Source organism: Chrysochloris asiatica, unplaced genomic scaffold, assembly GCF_000296735.1.
Source record: "Chrysochloris asiatica unplaced genomic scaffold, ChrAsi1.0 scaffold00094, whole genome shotgun sequence".
NCBI classification, from domain to species: Eukaryota; Metazoa; Chordata; class Mammalia; order Afrosoricida; family Chrysochloridae; genus Chrysochloris; species Chrysochloris asiatica.
In genome coordinates, this window is record NW_006408612.1 from 230,343 (window position 1) to 253,280 (window position 22,938).

At 39.9% G+C, this 22,938-nt stretch overlaps 1 protein-coding gene across 1 annotated transcript in view; it reads left to right on the forward strand.

Moving 5' to 3' along the window:
* Positions 1-22,938, forward strand: part of MYO3B (myosin IIIB) — a 481,549-nt gene that overhangs the window by 165,694 nt on the left and 292,917 nt on the right. Inside the window, exon 17 of the mRNA XM_006866691.1 lies at positions 16,941-17,020. Within this exon, the coding sequence (XP_006866753.1) occupies positions 16,941-17,020 (80 nt within the window). The remainder of the gene's footprint in view (positions 1-16,940; positions 17,021-22,938) is intronic.

Sequence of the window (22,938 nt, forward strand, 5' to 3'; positions counted from 1 at the left end):
CTTGGAAACCTATGGCACAGTTCTACTCAGTCCTGTAGGGTTGCTGTGAGTAGGAATTGACTCGATGGAAATAAGTTTGATTTGGCTTAATATGTGTTTGTGATAGGTTGCTAACCTAAAAGTTGGTGGTTCAAATCCGTGCAGTGGCACCCCATAAGAGAGCACTGGTAATCTGCTTCCACAAAGATGACAGCTAGGAAAAGTCTCTGGAGCTCAGTTCCACTCTGTAAGCCAGGAGTTCATGTGTAAGGCACTTCGCAAGTTTTAGAGTAGGTGCTGAAGAATTTTAGTTTGTTTAGTAAATGAATGGAAACAGGAATAAATACTTAGTGCTTGGTTTCAAGGAAATTGTAACCAAATCACTTCTAAAGATAAATACCAATATGTTGTTGGTAAGTGCTGTTGAGTCTCTAGACTCATAGTGAGCCTGTATAGGGCTGGCTGGTGAACTCTCCAAGGAGTGGCTGGTGAACTTGAACCACCAACCTTGCAGATCAAACTGACTTTGGAGTCCCGTGCATTAACCCACAGCGCCACACCAGGACTCCAAAATGTGAGAGTATATTTGCAGTGACTTGACTTACACAGTGTACTAGCGCCACCTCTAGAAATAGCATAAAGTTGTGATGTTTGAAGAATTCCTTCACCATATAATTAATTTGTAATCTTCTTAGTTGACTAAGAATCTATTCTCAATAGATTTCTTGATAGAAATAGAAATCTCAGTAGAAATCCTCAAAATAATTTCTTCTCCTCTCTAAGAAGAAATTCTGCGATTGCCCTACAGTAAGTCTGTATGTTAAAATGTTGATTTAGGAAGCTTTTGCAATCTGATGGTTATTCTGGATGCTAGACTCTGAAAGCCACACCTGTACATTAAGCCATTCTTTAAAACTCTGAAACTTATGTAAAGTTTAGTAGAAGAAACATTCTGGGCACTGGCATGTTAATGAATTGATTTTTTTCAAAAAAATTAAATATGTATGTGTGAAGAGAGAGAGCAATGTGTGTGTATGTGTGTCTCCAAACTTTTAACTGAGCTGTGGCAGTTGGAGTCCCCGGTGGCACAAGTGGCTAAGCACTAAACTACTGGCCCAAAGGTTGGAATCCATCCAGAGACTCCTTGGAAGACAGGTCTGTTGATCTGCTTCCAGATCAGTCTTGCAAACCGTGTGAAGCAGGGTTGCTCTAGGGTTGCTGAGTCTGCATTGACTGAATGACAATAGCAACAACGGCAGTGTTGCTTCGATATGAATTTGTTGTTGTTGTTAATTGCTGTCAAGTTGGTGCCGACTCATAGTAACCCTGTATAGGGTTTCCAAGAACCACTGACCGTGTGGTTCAAACCAACTTTGTAGTCCAGTGCATTAGCCCATAGTGCCACACCAGGCCCCCATTATCAATATGAGTAATTCTGGTCAATTAGGTACATTGCAAATTGTGTTTTCCGTAGTACTTTACCTTTCTCAGTGTGCCCGTCCTGTTTTCCAGAGTCTCAAGCTGCTGTAATTTTTCTTAAGGACATACCTTTGGATGCTTATATGGGTTTCTGGTATAGAGCAGTCATTCCTTGAAATAAAGCAAAATAATTGGTAAATGTACATTTGGACTTGAATACCTATAGATCAAACATAATTCATCAATGAATTCTGACCCAATGGAAAAGAGTTCAAACAGGTGATTACATTCACACTGTTGTTGTTAAGTGTTGTTGTATAGCTCTGACTCATGTAGACCCTGTATAGGGTTTCCAAGGAGTGCCTGATGAGCTTCAACTGCTGATCTTATGGTTCAAATCCACTTTGAGGTCCAGTGCTTATCCTAGGGTAAAAAATTAGCACCCCATTTTTTCAATGGCTGAATTTGCTAATACGTAAACTAAAAGAATGATTTCTTACTAGGAGAAGTTTAAGGTGGGTCCACTGAATTTCTTGAGTTTATAAACAATTCAGAGAGACAGCAAATAACTCTATACCTCTGTCCCCTTCTCTTGTGTGCTGAGAAATAAGAATGATATAAAAATAAGAGAAATTAATGAATATTGAATTATTGCAGAAATAGAGTCACTGCTAGCTACTTCATGGTAATGAGCCCTGTGAAGAGAGCTTTGGCAAATTTAGTACTTCTATTTACTCTTCCTTCATTTATCCAAGCCACACCATCATCACGTCCCTCATCCCTACACCACCCCTGCCTTCTGCTCACTAATCTAAGAAATAATACATTGTGCACATTTGAGTTTTGCCCTCGTTATTTTGTTTGTTCTTATTTCTGTAACTTCCAATCTTCCAATAAGATGTAGTTCACAATTATAGATAGAATTTCATCATTGGATGGAAGCTCAGCATTACTCAACCTTCTTAATCAAATTTACACTCAGTTATTACACTTATTCATTTGCATCATCAGCATGATATTACCTTTTAAATAACGCTGTCTACTGCCCTTACCAACTCTCTAATTTACCTCCCAGATAAAGTCCTCCCATGGCCTGGACACAGACCTCACACAGCCTATCTCTGGCACCAGGTCGACATAACCCTGTTGATTGTAGTTCACTTCACAGAAGGTTCCACCATTCCGTATACCACATTGCTATGAGGGGTTCCACCCTGGGCACACAAGTGGAAAACCACTGATCTAGTCCAACTCCTCATTTCACCTTCATAAAAGATAAAAGCAAGTCACTGAGAGTAGAAGTGATTTCATAAAGTCAGATAACCAATGACAGGACTAGGTTAAGATTCAATTTCTTAATTTCAAGTCTAGTGTTCTGGTCCTTGCTTTCATGCTAATGTTGTTGTTGTTGTTTTAGTGACTGTTAAATCAGTTCTCACTCATTGTGACCCTATGTAGGGTTTCCAAGGAGCAGTTTATGGGTTTGAACACCAGCCTTGTGGATAGCAGTTCAGTGCTGATTCTATAGCACCACATGAGTATTCCTCATGCTAAAGAGGGAGACCCAAGGAAGTATTTGCAATTGTAAGCACCAGATCATCTTTCCATGCAAGGGGAAGCGTCTTGTTTTCTGAAACTGTGTGGCTTTCTCAGTTTTAATTGAAAACACCAGGAAACATAAGTGCTGTGCTTCACACAGAGAAACCATGTGACTGACCCACCCTCAATAGATAATGTGTGTTGAGCAGAGCTGCTAGGGTTCGGGGAGGGCGATGTCTATCTGTGGCAATCGGTTCATTCTCTTCTGTGTAAGTCTTTAATTTAGGATTCCAGTGTTAGACTACAGAATGTGATATCTCCGTATGCAACTAAAAAACAAACAAAACCAGTTGCCAGAGTTGCTTCCAACTCATGGCGACCCCATGTGCTGCAGAATAGAACAGTCTGTATAGTATTTTCATGGCTATGACCTTTCTAAAGTAGATTGAGGTGTTTTTTGGTGGGTTTGAACCACAAACCTTTCAGTTAGGAGCCTAGTGCTTAACTGTTTGCCCCACTTAGAGACCTCTACCTAACCCAAATGAAACTGAACTGAAAACTTTGGCTTCATTAGCATTGTGTGCTAACTAACTGGTATGATCACTCTGGTCACTTGTATCCAATCCATCTACCTTGACCACATAGATAAACAGACACTCTGCCTGAAGGTCACCTAAAAAGTAGAAGAGCAAAGATTTTGTCCATGGTCTCACCAGAGACAAAATGGTACCTTAGCAGAGTCTTTGTTTTCCATGTTTTCTCTCTCCTAAAATTGGATCCATAATGAGTATTTTCATTGGTGGACAGTGACTGTTATTGTGTGCTGTTGAGTTGTTTCCGACTCATTGCAACCCTATATTGGGTTTCCAAGAACGGCTGGTGGGTTTGAACTACCAACATTATGGCTAGCAGTCCAGTAACTGTTTTTTGCACTTGCAAGGTATCTAATTTATCTAGTACTCCTATAACAGAAATACGTAGATGACTTTAACAAACAGAAATTTATTCTCTCATACTTTAAGAGGCTTGTTGTTGTTATTAAGTGCTGTCAAGTCGATTCCAACCCATAGCAACCTAGTATAGGGTTGCCGAGGTACTAGTGAGCTTGAACCGCTGACCTTGCAATTCAAAGGGCTTTGCAGTCTGGCGCATTAACCCACAGCACCACACCAGGACTCCTTAAGAGGCTAGGAGTTCAATTTTATGTTGTCAGTTTTGGGGGAAGATTTGGTCTCTCTGTTGACTCAGAGTTCAGGAGGAAGGCTCTTATCTCCTTTCAGCATCTGTAGGTCCAGCATTCCTTGGAGTTATCAACATGTCTTGGCATCTCTCTGCCCCTGGATCTAAGAGGTTTCCAGCAGAGGGACCTGGGTCCAAAGAACACGCTCTGTCCCAGCTCTTCTCCCTTGGTGGTAGTGGGTCCTTCTCTCACTGCTTATTTCTGTCTCCTTTTATCTATTGTAAGATGAAGGGTGTTGCCAGTTAAACTTCAAGAAAACTCCCCTTACATCACATCAGGACTGTGACCTGAGGATATTGCATTCTACCCTAATCCCCATACATTGGCTCAGGGCTGATCACATCCTGGGGGTGATTACATCATTCCATAACTACCAAATTATATCACTACATAACTGCCGAGCTATTAAGTGTCATTGCCCAGCCAAGTTGACACATTGGGGTGGGGGGAGGGGCGGGAGGAGAGATAGAATTCCATCCATGGCATAAAAATAAAATGATAAAATTTCTGTTATTTTTTAAATGTCTAACTTAAAAATGAAACATCGCTTGGAAGTTAATGTATACAGAGGAGTAACGCTGAGCCTTAGATATTCCCTACATCTGCTTCTGCCAGGAATTTGCTTTTTGAGTTCTCTGGAACTCAGACTGCACAGTTTTAAGCTTAACATTCAATGTCTGTTTTCTCGATAAAATTCTTTTAATTTCCTGTCAAATTCTTACGAAGACTTCAAGATCTAGTTAGTTTTTGCCTACTCTTCAGTTTTTATGTCATTCTTCCAAGAAAACTTAGTCAACTCATGTCACTTCATTTAGAGGCTTATTTTAACATTTTATACTCTGAAATATGATAAGATGTTTATATGTGGGGTCTTTCCTCTGTCCCCCACAGCTTCTTCAGGCAATTCAGTTTTGTAATACCAATAGAGAGAGGGCCTTTAGTGTATTATTTCAAAGTATGAAGAATTTTATAGTCATTAGGTGAAGAACTCCTATTTCAAAACTATCCCCTTTACCTGACTAGTCTATTAGGGGCCTAACACTCTCAGCATTAGAATTATTCCATAAAGTTTTCTTTCTAGAAAGCTTTCTATATCATGCAAATATCTCAGTTGGGTGAACGAATTCATATAACTATCAATTAACAAACTTGACATGGATTTATTGTCAGAGTTGACTAATGATCTGAAGGTTTGAAGCAAAGACAGGAAAGTATTGATAAGAATTTGGACAGAGTGCACACTGCCTGGAAAAGTTAGAGGCTTGAGCAAGGAAGGAGGGGAAGGTGATAGTTAAGGGTAGAGAGGATGCAGCATAAAGCTGTATTGCACTCTTATCAGTGGAAATGTTGTTGTTGTGAAGTGCTGTGAAGTTGGTTCTGACTCACAGTGACTCTGTATAGGGTTTCTGAGGCTTTTAAAATCTTCACAGGAGCAGAAAGCCTCATCTTTCTCCTGTGGAGTGGCTGTCAAGCTTGAATCAGACCTTGTGGCTCGCACTCCAGTGCTCATCATATGGAGTCACCGTGGGGAACTTGATTGTCTCTTTTGCCTTTACTGCAATTTTGCCCGTGACTGTACTGACTGTACTGAAGAACATTGCTACACATGGAGGTTGTTGGAATAAGCCATTCTCATGTCAGTGTTAAATTAGTGCTGACAGATAAATATGTGTGTGTGTGTGTGTGTGTGTTTCATTTTTTTCTCCATATATCAAGTTTTCTTAGGTAAATATCAATAGTGTTAGTCCCCAGTACTTATGTGAACACACATGGCACTTCTGTTGTTTCCAAGTAGACTCCATGAAAAAATGTGGGGGAAGGTAGTAATACCTGGAGCTGTTTTTACCTGTCCCCATGGAAGGGAAGATTCATATCATTCAGAGGAATTTGTAATTTGTACTAATGTGGCAATTCAATGCAGAAAACACAGCTGCATTTCCACTATTGACTAGGTTAGGAAAGAGAAGCCTATCTGCTTAAAACATTCTTATGTTTCCATAAAGTTGTTTGCTGGGCTGACACCCTGCCTGAGTTTTAATCTTTTATTTTCTCATAATTATGATCACTGCATCACAAATCTTTAAAGCTTAACTTTATATACTAAATGGGGCGGGGGGAACCCCACAATGAACACAAACATTGGTTGGATGAGCTGATAATCTACAGGTGATAGCTCTGCAGATGTTCTTAGCATGCCAGACAACTGCGAATGAAAAGTTGATAGGGAAATGTGAAAGGTTCTACCTTTGGACTTTCAAATTTCCCATATGCCCAATAAAAGCAAGTGTGTGTTTAGAAAAGAGTAGGTTTGATATTTGTCCAGATTTCTATTTAGTAAAAAGCAGAGAATAGATTGGTCTCTTAGTGACTCTTTTAAGTCCTTCCCTCCACCAAAGTACAGCTCCTTCCCAATATATGTAAATTATTCATGAGAGATTGGTGGTGGTAGTTAAATACCGTGGAGTCGGTTCCGACCCATAGCGACCCTGCACAGGGTTTCCAAGGCTGTAAATCTTTACAGGAACAGAAAGCCTCATCTTTCTACTGCAGAACAGCCGGTAGTTTCGAACTGCTGACCTTGAGGTTCATAGCCCAATTCGTAACCACTACGCTACCAGAGTTTTAGCCTTTGTTTAATGCCCAATTAGTTATTTAACCCTCAATGCTGTAAATACTTGCCTGTGAAGAAAGTAAGCACTGCAGAGAAAGTTCTAACTTCATACATTTCTCTCTCCAGGGCCTCCTACAGCTGTGCTATATTTTATAGCTATTTTAAGTTGCCTTAGATGTATCAGATCAAAAACATAGATTTAGAATAGATGATTGCATAAAGATAACCTAAGTTTCTAAGTGCATAAATATAGTATGTTTTTATACAACTACTGATTTTTGTAATTCCTTGATTTTTATTATGTTCAGTGTTATTAACTAAAATTAGAACTGCAAGAATCTCACCCAGCATAGGTCTGTTCCAAGCTGCTTCTCCAGACATTACAAACACAACCTACTGAGAGAACGCACAGCTTAGTTTGTGGTTTAAGGCAATAAGGGAAAAGACCACCACACAGAACATTAGCAGTGTCTAGGAGAGAGGAAGGCAAGATTAGAACTTGTTGAAATTGCACATTTGAAATAAAGCAGGGGCAGAAGGGAGACTTGATTAGTTTAGGGTGAGGATTAGGAGCCATGGCCAGGGCTCCTACGGGTATAGGAGAGAACCCCTGTTCCATTTAGTGTGCCAAACACTCCCTTCCCCACTGGAGAAATCCTCCTCCCCTACCTCAGGTATCTCATGTGGGACAGCCAATTTAATGTCCCTCCACCCCCAGTAACAGACCTGACAAATGACTCAGGGCTAGTCATTTTAGTGCCTCACATCCTGTTCCTTAAGACTGGTTCAATTCTTACCAAACACAATTCAACAGTTCAAAACTGGTGGAAACACAAGGCAAGGATTTTGAGGCCAGGAACTCAAAACATCTCAAAACCATAAACTATGGTTGTTCCCCATTAAAAGGTTGATCCCACTTCCTATAATTAACAACCCAACCATTTGCCTAGTCTGGAGAGTCTTGAATAAGAAAGCCATGCTAGTGAAGAGTCAGTATTAGAACAATATCATTTTAATATAGATAGTAAGGTGTGGGCCAACTTTTAATTTGCAAGCTGACTGTGAGGGTAGATGGTTTCAGTTCTCAAATCTATTCAGATTACTTAATATTGTAATAAATAAACTGAAGCATTTGATTTTTTTTAAATTTGCTACTCCTTATATTTGAAGTAAATTGACACAAACAGTGTTGTTACATTTAGCATTGCTTTGTGTTATAAAGCTTAATCACAGAGTCTGTGCAGATAAGAGCAAAGAGTTTTATTGAGAAAGAAAACGCTTCATCAACTGGGAAACACAGGGTCAAGGAGTTCTTAACACAGTGTTCCGCAGAACAAAGAGTGCAAAGGGTTTTAACCTAATAAAGAAGAGTGCATATGATTACAATCGTGGTAACTTGGAATTAGACAGAGCTGTAAAACAATATCAAGTTGAAATTGTACAAGACTAATTGATAGACTTCCTGGAACCAATCTAGCAAGAATTCAGCTACAGACACATTCTTATTGCTGTATGAGCATTATTCCAAGATCCTCTCCATAGTGATTCCCTGGGAAACACTTCTTCACACACAGTATTTTTGCCTTCTTCATGGTTTGGTGCCATCACCCATCTGTCAGTTAGTCAGACTGTGTGGCTTGGATGCTGCTGTGATACTGGAAGTTATGCCACAGTATTTCAAATCCCAGCAGGGTCACCCATAGTGGACAACTTTCAGTGGAGCTTCTATAGTAACACCGACTAGAAAGAAGGAAGGGGTGGTCCGTTTCTGAAAACAATAGCACTGAATCCTTATAAATAGCAGCAGAATATTGTCTGACAAAGTGCCAGAAGATGAGGCCCTCGGGAAAGCACTGGGAATGCAACATGGAAAAAGTTGCCTCCACAAAGCAAAGTTGTCCTCAATGGCATAGATGGAGCAAAGATTTTGGGGCCTTCATTTGCTGCTGTGGCACAACTCAAAATAAGAAGAAACTGTTGCAAACATCCATTCATAATGGGAACATGGAACATACAGAGTATGAATCTAGGAAAATTTGAATTCATCAAAAATGAAATGGAATACATAAATATCAACATCCTTGGCATCAGTGAACTGATGAACTGGTACTGGCATTTTGAATTCGACAGTCTTATGCTCTACTATGCAAACAATGACACATTGTAGAGGAAATATATCATAGTCATAGTTAAAAAGAACATTTCAAGATCTGAAGTACAGTACGGTCAGTAAGGATCACATCCATATGCCAATAAGGAAGACCAGTTAATATGACTATTATTTACACACCAACCACTAATGCCAAAGATAAGGAACTTGAAGATATTTACCAACTTCTTCAGTCTGAAATAGATCAAACGTGTAATCAATGTGTGTTGATGATTACTGGTAATTAGAATATGAAAGTTGAAAACAAAGAGGAAGGAATAATCATAGGAAAATATGGCCTTGGTGACAAAAATAATGCCAGAGATTGATTGATAGAATTTTGCAAGACTGGTGACTTACTTATTGAAAATATCTTTTTTTTTTTCAGTAACATAAATAGCAATTATACACATGTATCTTACCAGATGGAATACACAGGAATGCAATAAATATCAGTCAGAACAGGACAAGGGCTAACTATGTAACAGAACAACAATTGCTCAGATGTAAATTCAAGTTGAGGGAGGCTCAATAGGATAAGCACTGGACTGCAAAGCACAATGTCAGTGGTTCAAGCCACAAGGAAGACACATGAGGCTTTGTGTTCCAGCAAAGATTGAACAGCTAGGAAACCCAATACAGAGTCTCTATGTGTTGGAACTGACTCCATGGCTCTAAACAACAATAACAAAGCTCAAGTTGAAGCTGAAGAAAATTAAAACAAGTTCATGAGAACCAAAACAAAACTTTTAGTATATTCCACCTGAATTTAGAGACCATCTCAAGAAAAAATTTGACACATGGAACACTAATGACTGAAGACAAGAAGAGCTGTGTGATGACATCATACATGAAATGGAAGACTGTAGAATTGATGCAAAAGCAGAAACCATGCAGTCAAGAACGTAACAATAAGAAGATTATACGACATATGTTGTTGTGATGTTGTTAGGTGCAGTCAGTGGACACAAGTGTAACATGGATTGTGGAGATGGCAGTGTTTCGTTCTGTTGTGCATAGAGTTGCTATCAGGCGGAACTGACTTGACAGCACCTAACAACATCACAACAACATGTGTCATATAATCTTGTTGTTATGTTCTTGACTGCATGTTTTCTACTGAGAAATCAGAACTTAATCTTCTTAGTTCTCCTTTGTAGATGAGTTTTCATTGTTCCTGAGTTGCTCTCAGTACGCTTTCCTTGTCTTTGGTTTTGGAGATTTTGCTTATTGTATGTCTTGGTGATTTTCTTTTGAGGATTGTGTTAGGCTGAGTTCGCTAGTGAAACAAACCAGTAAAGCTTATATATGTATATATGAAAAGAAGTTTACATCAAGGAAAGGACACACACAGTTGTAGAGGTGAGCAAGTCCCATATTCATGGGTCAGATCAGCAGGTCAGGCAGGTAAGATAGCCGGCTGCTGATGACTCCCAGGATTGGCAGGCAATAGAGCAGACCACTGGCTCAAGTCCAAAGAACCGGAGTTTGGATGAAAAGTCAATTGCACAAGATTCAGACCAAGCAGAAAGCAGCCAGCTTTTCCGGAGTGTCCAATATTTTGGATGCAGGGCACACCTCTGATGAATCTTCCTTTCAACTGACTGGCTATGCAGATCTCACCATAGAAATGATCACATTATATTAGATCTCATCGTGGTAGACAACTACATCTCAACTGCCAAACCACTGAGAAGCCATTCCCAGTCAAGTTGACACAAAATCTTAACTATCACAGGATTTGCTTCCTGAATGCAAATCATCTCATCTTTCATGATGTTAGGGAAGTTTTCCGTCAACAACTCTTTGACAATTTTCTCTATGGATTTCTTTTCTTTTCTTTTGTCTCTTTTTGTTCTGGGTTCCAATCACATGTAAGTTATACCTCTTGATGATGTTCCACATATTTTTAAAGCTTTCTTTGGATCTTTTTTCCTATTTTAAAAAATTTTTATTGCACCTGTAGCAGGAGAATATTGAGAGATTTAGCTTCAATTTATCTTCTATGATTAAATTCTACTTCTCTTCCCCTTAAATGTATTATCTGTTTTTGAAATCTTAGTATTAATCTTCTGGATTTCTACTGGCAGCTTTTGTAGGATTTCTAACTTTTTGCTTATTTTGTCATTTTGTTCTTGTAAGGTTTTCCTGAATTCTGCTAAAGTTTTGTTTGCATTTTCCTTGCTTTCTTCTACAGTTTTCTTGACCATTCTCTCAATCCATTGAAGGTATCTAAATATCATTCATTTGAATTCCTTATCAAGCAGTTCTGAAATCTTTTCTGACTCTTTATTTTGATCACTTGTTTGAGCCACTCTGTTTGTTTGTTCAAGTATGCTGAAATTGATTTTTCCAGAAGATTGTAATGTTGTATTTATATTTAATTGAAGATTATGTGTTCATGTGTCCTCAGTTACTCACCACCTTTCTCTGAGTAGATGCTATCGACTAGTAGTGTTTACACAGTTCTCTTTTTGTTGTAACCTAATTCACAATGAAATTTTAGGTTTTATTAAAGACCAGGCTTAACTACAGCATTAAAGGCTCTGGGAGTGCCTGGGACTAAAGGGTAAATCTCAGGATGTTCAGCAAATATCTGAAGCAATCAGATTTGTCAATTATAAGTGCTTTCATTTTTACTTTCTATGCAAGAGTTTTAGGCCAATTTCTTACTGGGAGGAAAGCTTTAGGTATGACTTCAAGTATTATGATGGTTAAGATTTTGTGTCAACTTGACTGAAACATAGCTCTCAATGGTTTAAGAGTTAAGATGTAGTAATCCTCCATGATGAGGTCTAATATAATATTATTTCCATGATGAGATTTGCTATGAGCAGCCAATCAATGCAAAGGAAGTTTCCTCTGGAATGAGGCCTATAACATCTTTCATCTTATGAAGCTAAAAGGAGAGAGAGGTGATCAAATAAAGAGGAACCTACTGCCACAAGAAAGAAGCCAGGAGTGGAGTATGTCCTTTGGACCTGGTTTCCCTACACGGTGAGGCTCTTAGATCTAGGGAAAGACACATGAGAATCTCCAAAGAATACTGTCTACAGATGCTGAAAGGAGACAAGAACCTTTCTTCTAAGCTGGTGTTAGGAATTTGGACTTCTAGCCTCAATGTAGGAGAATACATTTCTGTTTTTCAGACCCATCTACTTGTGTTATCTTTGTAATAGTACCACGAGTTAAATAAGAAAAGTAGCCTTTTGCTTACTGCTCAGGCATCTTCAAGAAAGTGACAACTGTCTTATCCAAGTCTAATGCCAAATTATCTTTAGTTTTTTTTGTGTTTTTCTTTTCAAAAACAATGTTCTACATATAGCTGGACTTCCTCTATCCCATTTAGTATATGGGCCAACCAATAAGCTCAAGCTGATAAGCACCAATAAAAATTTTTAATTTTTAATTCCTTAGCAAATTGAGGAGTCCTGGTGTGATGCTGTGGGTTAACGTACTGTACTGCAAAGTTGGTTTGAACCATGAGGTCAGTGGTTTAGGCTCACTAGCCGCTCCTTGTAAACCCTATACAGGGTCACTATGAGTTGGAACCGACTCGACGGCACTTAACAACAACACCAAATTTAAAGGATCCCCCAAAGACTTTTGGGAAACCCTTTACTTATTTCAGTGTGGGTCCAAGAGACAAAGGTACAGCTCATTAGGAATTTATCTGGGTGAATTTTAAAAGGCATTTCATGTCAAGATTTATCTTCCCTTTCTAGTTCTTTAAGATAGAGAGGGAGTTTAGGCAAAGTGTTAGTAGGGGAGTAAGAAAGAAGAGAAGGGTAAAGGGAATTGGAGTCCATAGAAGGGTTGTCAATCTTTAACTTATTTGTTTAATTTGGAAATTTTGCCTTGTAAGGAAACAACCTTTCTGTCCTGCTGCTGTTTTGAAGCTTCCAGATACCAGTAAAAAATGTGCCCCATTAAGTCTGTTAGATTCAAGAGCCGTATTTTTAAAATTTACTGCACCAAAATTAATTTAGTCAGAGAAAAAGATCCCAAGGGTGGCCATTGATTATGTAAGTTTTCTCAAGTAAGACCATGGCAATAATTTTAAAATGAATGAATTATGAAACAAAATGTTGGTTCATGTAAGTGGCAGAAGTCCCCAAAGGAAAATCTTCATTTTCAGATTTGATATTATCTATTTTCTTGCAAGAATTCAGCAAAAGTATACTCAGTGGGTTAGGAAAAATGGCTTCAAGGGTTATTAATTTTGTTTTCTCAGAGTTCAAGTAAGTAGAGATTCTGAGACTCATTACAGTAACCCCTATAATTTAGTGCCAAATTGTGTACCAAAAGTCCTAGGTCAAACAAACCTTAACCCAAACTTGCATGTAGAAAACCTTGATCTATATCAACAAGTAGATAAAAAGTGAAAATGCAGACAGAATTCTCAATAAAACTTACAATGCTCTCTATGCAATAACATGGAGTTCAATATGAAAGAAATTATGTGAGATAACTCCCAAGGAGGTTTGGGGAGATGGGAGAACTCAAAGGCTTTGTTGTTACTGAGCCCAAATTTTGGAACTTCCATGGGGTCATTGGAGGCAACATCTTTCAGATTCTATTATGTCTGACACCAAGAAATATAAAGGTTCCTCATGGAGTATGCTTAGAGTAAACGCAAAAAGTTTTATTGAGAGAGAAAATAATTTGGGAATTAGGAAACACAAGGTTGAAAGGCTCTCAACACAGTGCTCTGAAGAGCAGAGTGCAATGTGTTTTATAGAACAGAGAAAACGTGTGTGTGATCAGAATCAAGGCATGTAAGAGTAGCATTTAGCTTTAAGACAATAAATAACCTGCTGCCATTAAGTCGATTGTGACAGAGTACAACCGTTTCATAGGATTTCTAAGACTGTAAATCTTTACAGGAGCAGACAATCACACACTTCTCCTGAGAAGCAGCTGGTAGGTTTTGAACCACTGACTTTGTGATTAGCAGCCCAATGCTTAACCCACTATACCACCAAAGCTCCTTTGTAAGACAGTTGTTGTTAAGTGCTGTCTAGTCAGTTCCAACTCATAGCAACCCCCTGTATAGGGTTTCCGAAGAGCAGCTGGTGGCTTTGAACTGCTGACCTTACGGTTCACAGTCCAGTGCTTATCCTACAGGGCCACATCAGAACAACAACAACAACTTGTCTGTAAGACAGTAGCAAGTTAAAATTCTCCAAGGTTAACGGTTAGATTTCCTGTAGTCAGTCTAGCAAGAAATCTTCTGCTACATATACATTGTTTATGCTGTGCAAACATTATCTCAAGACCCTCTGGTTAAACATTCCCTGGAAAACATTTCTTCCCAAACCACATTTTTGCTTCCTTCATAGTTCAGAGTGGTTTAAGTTTCATTGTTTGTTACAGTTTCCCCATTGGCTCTAAAGGTTACTTATCTAGCAGCACACATTGGAAACTTACAGACAAGAGAGGCTGCAATTTTATGTTGAAATCAAAATGGAATCTGACTTTAGATAAGAACAGAGCTTTTTCCTACTAGACAGGCACCTCAGGTATTAATTTTAGGTGCTGTTATACAGGGTTGCTATGGGTCAGAACTGACTCCACAGCACTTAACAACAACATTCACTTGCAGTCATGTATCAGTTTATTAACATGTTACTTGTGTTTGGAGGGAAATTTCAAACAGGAAAATCTCCCAAACAAATGTACATAACGGGTCACTGCCAGAGCCCTGCAATAAATACTGCAACCAGCGGGGGCAGCAGAGGCAGACAACTCTTTGATAATTTAAAGCAGCAGTCCATCATTTTGGCCATTAACTCATCCCAGTGTCTTCACTCTGGGTGTTGCAAACAGTTAGTGCACTTACTGTTATCCAAAAATTGGCAGATGGAGTTTATCCGGGGGTACCTCAGAAAAACAAAAAGACCTGACAATCTACTTCCAGAAAAATCAGCCACTGAAAATCTTATGGAACACAATTCTACTTTAATACACATGGGGTCTCCAAGTCCAACTGGACTTCACAGCAATTGGTACTCTTTTCTTAAAAGGCAACAGAAGAAGAAATCGTGGGTGCTGCTCCTTCCCAAGAGTTGGAAGTCCTTTAAAGCAGACAGGATATCAGCATCCTTTTGAAAATCTCCAGCTCTATCTTCAGACCACTTGTCTCTTTCCCTTTAAGTTGGAAGCAGGGAAATTGTACAACATCATTACAAGCGCCATTTCAGATTTCCTTTTAGCCCAGTTTTAGAGTAGAATATAAATTCCGTGAAATGCCACAGACTTCTGGTTTTCTCCCCGACACACGTTGGCAGTCACCCTTTCTGGAAAGTGCAAGAGGATGCTTTGGAGCAATGAGGTATCCTTAGCCGGGAAAGAGGCAGTCTAGAGTACAAGAACTGATGATGCTTAACGCTGGAAAGAAGTGTGAATACTGTATTTACATTTAAATTAAAATGGAAACTTCATATAGGTTATGCTTCTGAAAGGTGTGTGGGGTGCATCTGCTGAGGTCTATTGTTTATTCATGCTGTAAATCCTTTGAAATGTGTTAAAATGCTTTCCACTCATTATAAAGCGCCTGCCACCCCTGGATTACGACTTTGATGTCACCAATCCTGCTTCAAAGGGTTCTTTCTAGGCTATTAATCACAGTTTAGCCTCTGAAGATATCGCCAGAGAAAACATTTGGACATCTTTGTGCTAGGCTTGCTATAACTTTGAAATCTTGAGTGTCTTGCATATGCACAAATTGTAGCATTTCCTTTCATTGACAACTTTTTAGTTTGTTACAGAATCAAATGGCACTGTAGGTAAATATGTAAGCAAATCTAAAAAATCTCTTCACTGGGTTTTGTGGGGCAGGGAGTGTGAAAGGTTGTAGAAGGATGAAGAGTCTGAGACCAGGCCACTTAGGCTCTTCAAACATACAGAGTGGAGTGGCCACTGTATGTGTGAAGTTCAAAGGGTAGTTGCCTTATTTTTTCTGTTCTTCATTAGTTGAACTATTTACACTAACCACTACTCATGATAGCAAATTGGTAAAATTCCTTGGTCTTATCTACTGTTCTCTACTCTGAGACTTGCATGTAATAATAGTAATACTAGAAAGAAATAGTAGCTAACATGTGGCGACCTGGTGGCATAGTGGGCTGTTAACCTCAGAGTCATTGGTTCGAATCCACCAGCCACTCAGTGGGAGAAAGATGAACCTCAGAAACCCTATACAGGGTCAGTGTGAGTAGACATCGACTCTACAGCATTTAACAATGAGCTGCTAACCTCAAGGTCAACAGTTCAAAACTACCAGTTACTCCATGGGAAAAAGATGCGGCTTTCTGCTCCCGTAAAGATTTACAGCCTCGGAAACCCTGTACAGGGTCGCTATGAGTCAGAACCAAATCCATGGCACATCACAACAACAATATGCAGTGTCACTTACCCAGCAGTCCTGTGTTAACAGTGCTTTCTGTGAATCACCTCCTCGAATCCTCAGGGCAACAGATGGAAAAGCTGAGGATGACTAAGAAGCTCATTAACTTGTTCAAGGTCACACTCCTCCACCCTTCCCCTCTGCAAGCAGCAAACCTCCCTGTCCCCCAGGACTCCTCACCCCCTGCCCTGCTGGTGCAGGGGCGGTGCTGTGGCCCTCCCCTCATGCTGAGGGATCCTTACAGACTGATCAGCTTGTCCAACATTTCCCTCAGAAAGCGCCTGTCAGCATCTTTTTTCTTGCATATTGATCTTTTTCAATGACCTGCAGTGCTTTAGTTAGACACATCTATTGTTTCTTTTTCACTTATTAAACTCATTTTAATGCAGGGTCTCTTTGAGTCTGAACTGACTACACAGCAGTTAACACTACGTATTTGCATTAGAAATTTTATGATTGTATTTTTTTAAATTTTCCTAGTTCAGAGCAGATCATTGGGAAACTCAGAAAAATAAGATCACAGAGAGGAAAATCATTCAGAGTCCTATTCCTTAACTTTTCCTTTAGTTTATGTTCTTTGTTCTCACTTACATAGGTAACTTGGCCCAAACCAAAGCCAGGATAGCAGCAGCCTCACGGTCTTTACCTCCACATTTCAGTGCTGGGCGAGCCAAGGTGAGTAGCAGGTTTGTACCTAAATTGATGTGGGCCGGGAGAGTGCTCCAGTCCTTGGCATAATCCTAGTATGGGCAATTTTAGTTGACTTTTTCAGGCCCACTATTGGGCAGTCTAATAAAGATATCCAATGAATTTAGGTAGAATATTGTTGTTATTGTTAAGGCACTTAGGTCAGTTCCAACTTATAGCAACCCTATATAGGTTTTCTGAGAAGCAGCTGGTGGGTTTGAACTACCAAGTTACGATTAGCAATCCAGTGCTTACCCCACAGTGCCACACCAGGACTCCAAATGGAGATTGTTGTTGTTAACTGCCATAGAGTCATCCGACTCATAGCGACCCTGCATAGGGTTTCCAAGGAGTAACTAACTGGTGGGTTTGAACTGATGATCTTGTGGTTATAGTGCAGTGCGTGTCCTACAGCACCACACCAGGACTCTAATTCGATGTTGTTGTTGTTGTTAAGTGTCAATGAGTTGGTTCCGACTCATAGCAATCCTGTATAGGGTTTCCGAAGAGTTTCCAGTTCCGAAGAGACCCTGCTAAACATCACTCAGAAGGGTGGAACAGTTGAAAGTATTTTGCAGCAGATTTTGATTAACCTTATATCCCTTTCCCAGACAAGCACACAACTCAATTTTCAGAGATTTCACATTTCTAACCTGCTGTGGCAGGTTAGAAATATGAGACCTCATCATGAAATTTTTACCATCCTGTTCTTCAGAAACACCACAGAACAAGAATGCTTGAAACATACATCCCACCTAGGAAGACAAAAAGCCTCTTCCCTGAGATTGTTGCCAATCTCCGGAACACTGGTGGCATTTGGGATAATCACTAGACTGCTAACCTCAAGGTTGACAGTTCAAACCCGCTAGCCGCTCTGTGGGAGAAAGACGAAACTGTCTGCACCCATAAAGATTTACAGCCGAGCTCTGGTAGCATAGTGGTTACGAATCGGGCTGTTAATCTCATGGTCAGCAGTTTGAAACTACCAGCTGTTCCGCAGGAGAAAGATGAGGCTTTCTGCTCCTGTAAAGATTTACAGCCTCGGAAACCCTGTACAGGGGTCGCTGTGAATCAGAACCAACTCCATGGCACATAACAACAACAACAACAAATCCCTATAAAGGAGTCCAGGTGTGGAACTGTGGGTTAATGCACTGGACTGGAAATTTGGTTTGAATCACAAGGTAGGTAGTTCAAGCATGCCAGTTGCTCATCAGAAACCCTTCCCAGGGTAGCTATAGGTCAGAACCGACTCAGTGGCACTTAACAACAGCAACAACAATTCCTATAAAGGAGTCCTGGTGTGGCTCTGCAGGAGCTAGACAGCAAGGTTGGTTTGCACTGCGAGGTCGGCAGTTCAAGTTCACCAGCTGCTCCTTGGAAACCCTGTACAGGGTTGCTATGAGTCACTTAACAACAACAACAATCCCTATACAGCATCACTCTGATTAAATGGCGGTGGATTTGTGTTGGTTTTTAACTGCCAAACTTAACAACAACAGAAAGGTTGCCAGTCAAGAGGTCTCTGATTCATGGTGACCCCATGTGTGTCAGAGTAGAACTGTGTTTCTTAAGGTTTTCCAGAAGTAGATCGCCAAGTCTTTTTTCTGAAGTATCGCAAAACCCAACTATTTAGTTACCAGCGGAGTTGCATTAACCCTTTGCATCACCAGGGTCTCCATCATGGACCTATAGATACTAAAAGGAGTCAGCAGAGAGGACAAAAAGCAAACTGTCTTCTTTTGACTCTGCTTTGCCCTCTGAAAAATAAGTTGTATGCTTGTCTATGAGACGGGGATATAAGAAGGTTAATAAAAATCTAGCTGTAACACATTTTTAACTGTTCCACCCTTCTGGCTGATGTTTAGCAAGAGTCTCAAGGACTGACTGGTTAATGCTCATTGTAAATACTAGCACCAAAAAACACAACACCCAATTGTCTTGAAGGTGATAGTATAAAAATAATCAAATTACATCTCTGAATTTTCTTACATTTTAACATTTAGTATTAAATAATTTATTTCATGAAGAAGTGGCTCAACCACATATAATTGTGGTGTTGTTGTGAAGTGCCATCAAGTCGATTCCGACCCATAGCGACCCTGCACAGGGTTTCCAAGGAGCAACTGATGAGCTTGAACTACCGACCTTGCAGTTCAAACAACTTTGCAGTATTACACATTAGCCCACAGCACCACACCAGGACTCCATATATAATATTATAGAATAATATCCCAGATTTGACACACACAGGCTGTTGCTGTTGTTGCTAAGTGCGGTTGAGTTGGTTCCGACTCATCGCGACCCTGTCTGTATAGGGTTTCCAAGGAGTGACTGGTGGACTTGAGTCAGACCTTGTGGTCCAGTGCTTATCCAGGACGTGCCACGCCAGGACGTACAGGCTTCTCTATCCATATTTCCCCTGAGACTTACCTTATAAGCATTCAAATTATTTTTGTTAACCATAATTTTATACCTACATTGCTATTAGAATCTAATGTTGTTGTTGCTGTTAAGTACTGTCGAGTTGGTTCTGACTCACAGTTTCCAAGGAACAGCTGGTGGGTTTGAACCACTAACTTTGCAGTTAGCAGTCCAGTACTTATCCAACACAGCCACACCAAGACTCCAGAATCCAGTGTAATACTTTGCTTTTCAACTTTGCTGCTTTGACCAGATGTTAGGCATATTTAACTTGGAGTACTAAGGGTAACTATGAGACAAAACAGACTCCATAACATTTATCAACATGGACCCCTAAAAGAAATTTACTTACATAGGCATATCAGCAGTTCTTCTGAAAATCAGTCAACAGAAATCCTATGGAAACAATATCTGATCTGCAATTGATTATGAGGATAGTCCAGAGCCAGGCAACATTTTGTTTCATTGTTCATGGGGTCAACTTGAGTCAGGCCTAACAACCATCAATGGCTCTGAGAACCTTTTGATATTACATACACAGTTTTGTTTGTGTTGAATAGTATGTTTGTCAGTGTCACGGGCTTCTACCCAACCATGTCAACCCATATTGCTCACTTCTCCAGTTACATTTTTGTACTAGTGGGCCCTGTCAGGACCTGTTCACCTGCACACCCAGAATACCTGCCTTCCAGAAAGGAGCTCTGGTAGTGTAGTGGTTACGAATCAGGCTATGAACCGCAAGGTCAGCAGTTCAAAACTACCAGCTACTCCGTGGGAGAAAGATGAGGCGTTCTGCTCCCGTAAAGATTAACAGCCTCGGAAACCCTGTGCAGGGTCACTATGAGTCGGAACCGACTCCACGGCACACAACAACAACAACAAGAGCACTACTCAGTCCCTGCCCAAGTGACAAGTGTGTCCTCTAGCACTGAACTGCAAGGTTGGCAGTTCAAACCCATCAGGTGCTCTGAGATGAGACCAAGATTTCCAGTCTTGACAACCCCCCATATGTGGTTGCTGTGAGTCAGAACCAACTGAATTGCAGTGGTTTTAGTGGAGGTATGTGGCATATATTTATATCGTTAAAACAACTAGACATTTGTTTTCAGTGAAAGCTCTAATTTATACATCTGAAAATAGGAACGGTAACAAGAGCAATTAAAAAAAAAATCCCCATTAAATAAGCCTATGAAAAGATGTTCAATGTCTTTAGGTTAATGCAAATCAAAATCATGAGATACCGCTTCATACACACAACACACTAGGATGGTTACTAGCAGAAAAAGGTAAAAAGCATCAAGTGTTGACTGGGATGTGGAAAAGTCAGAATCCTCATACATTACTGATGGCTCAGGCACTGTGGAAAATAGTTTGGCAGTTCCTCAAAAATAGAATTACCATAGAATTAAGCATAGACTGCTCACAGTTAAACATAGCAATTCCACTCGGGTGTATTTGTTGTTGTTGTTAAGTGCCGTCGAGTCGGTTCTGACCCATAGCGACCCTGTACAGGGTTTCCAAGGGTGTAAATCCTTACGGGAGTAGAAAGCCTCATCTTTCTCCCGCAGAGCGGCTGGTAGTTTCGAACCGCTGACCTTAAGGTTCGCAGCCCGATTCATAACCACTACGCTACCAGAGCTCCTTGATACTCTTGGGTGTATATATCCAAGAGAACTGAAAGGAAGAACTCAGATACTTGTACACCAATGTTCATTGCAGCATTATTCACAACAGCCCCAAAGTGGAAACAACCCAAGTGTCCATCAACAAATGAATGGATAAATAAAATGTAGTATCTCCACACAATGGACTATTATTTAGCATAAATAGAAATCAAATTCTTATACGATACACTATAATATAGTGAACCTTGAAAATATGATGAGTGAAATAAGCCAGACACAAAAAGAAAATATGATGTGATCCCATTTACTTGAAATACCTTAAATAGGCAAATATGTAGAGCTAGAGAGTAGATCAATGGTCACTATGAGCTGGGGGGTAGGGGTGACTGCTTATTGGCTGTAGAGTTTCTGTTCGGGATGATAAAAAATGTTTTTGGAACCAAATACTGATGGTTGCACAACATAGTGTGACTAATGGCACTAAATTGGACACTTGAAAATAGTTAAAATGGTAGATTTTATGTCATGTATATTTTACTATGGAGCCCTGCTGTGGCACTGTAGGGTAAGTACTCATAAACACAGTCTGTTTGAATAACAAGGTCAGTGATTCAAACCCACCAGTTGCTCCTTGGAAACCCTGTACAGGGTCGCTATGAGTTGGAACCGACCCCACGACACATAACCACCATCAATATTATAGGAAGAAGCTCTGGTAGCATAGTGGTTATGAATTGGACTGCTAACCTCAAGGTCAGCAATTCGAAACTACCATGGGAGAAAGATGAGGCTTTCTGCTCATGAAAAGATTTATAGCCTCAGGAACCTTATATACCCAAGGAGTCCTAGTGTGGTGCTATGGGTACACTGGATTGCAAGAGGTTTGAACCTCAAGGTCAGTGGTTCAAATTCACTAGCAGCTTCTTGGAAATCCTATATAGGATCCATGGCACTTAACAACAATAGCAACAACAAAGTTAAAGGCGTTTTCTTTCCCTGAGGGGTGGATGGATCATCTGATAGTAGTAAAAATTCTTGACAAAAGGCCTTATCAACATGAAAATTAGTAGCAGCACTTCTGAGGTTTTTAGGATGTCAATAGTGAGCACTCACTGAAACCAGGAACGCGGTCTTCAGTTTTTCCTTTATTACCTAAACTTGGGTGGTTTGTGGGACTTTGAGTCAATGTCTTTATCTTAGGGTAAATTCAGTTGACAGATGAGACAAATCTGTCATGTTTTCAGACTTATTTGGTATCAAACCCTGTAGTGAGGCAGTATATAATGTATAAGAAGGTTTTAGAATCAGATGGACTGCGTTCAGTTCTAGACATTGTCATGTATTAACTATGAAGCTTTGGGAAATGTATCTAGAATATCTGAGTTTTAATGTCCTCACATGTAGAATATGAAAATGATGTTGTTGTTGTTAAGTGCCATCGAGTCTGTTCCGACCCATAGCAACCCTATATAGGGTTTCTGAGGAGTGGCTGGTGAACTTGAATCGCCAACCTTACAGTTCAAATGGCTTTGAAGTCAGACGTATTAGTCCACAGCACCACACCAAGACTCCGAATAATGATAGTACCTACCTTATAGGGTTGTTTCAAGGATCCATTGACCTAGATAGGCATGTTACAGTACTTTCTCGTAGGAAATACTCAATAAATATTTTATTGCTAAAGTTTTTGTATCTATCTAAACTTTCATATATGGAGTCCCTATGTACATGAACTCCAGAGAAGCTTGCTCATTTCCTGCAGGCTTAGGGCCTGCACAATTTGTAAAGCTTACTGAATGACTGCTTTTAAGGTCAAGCAGCATCACTCACAGGGAACCAGTAGGATATTTGTCATTG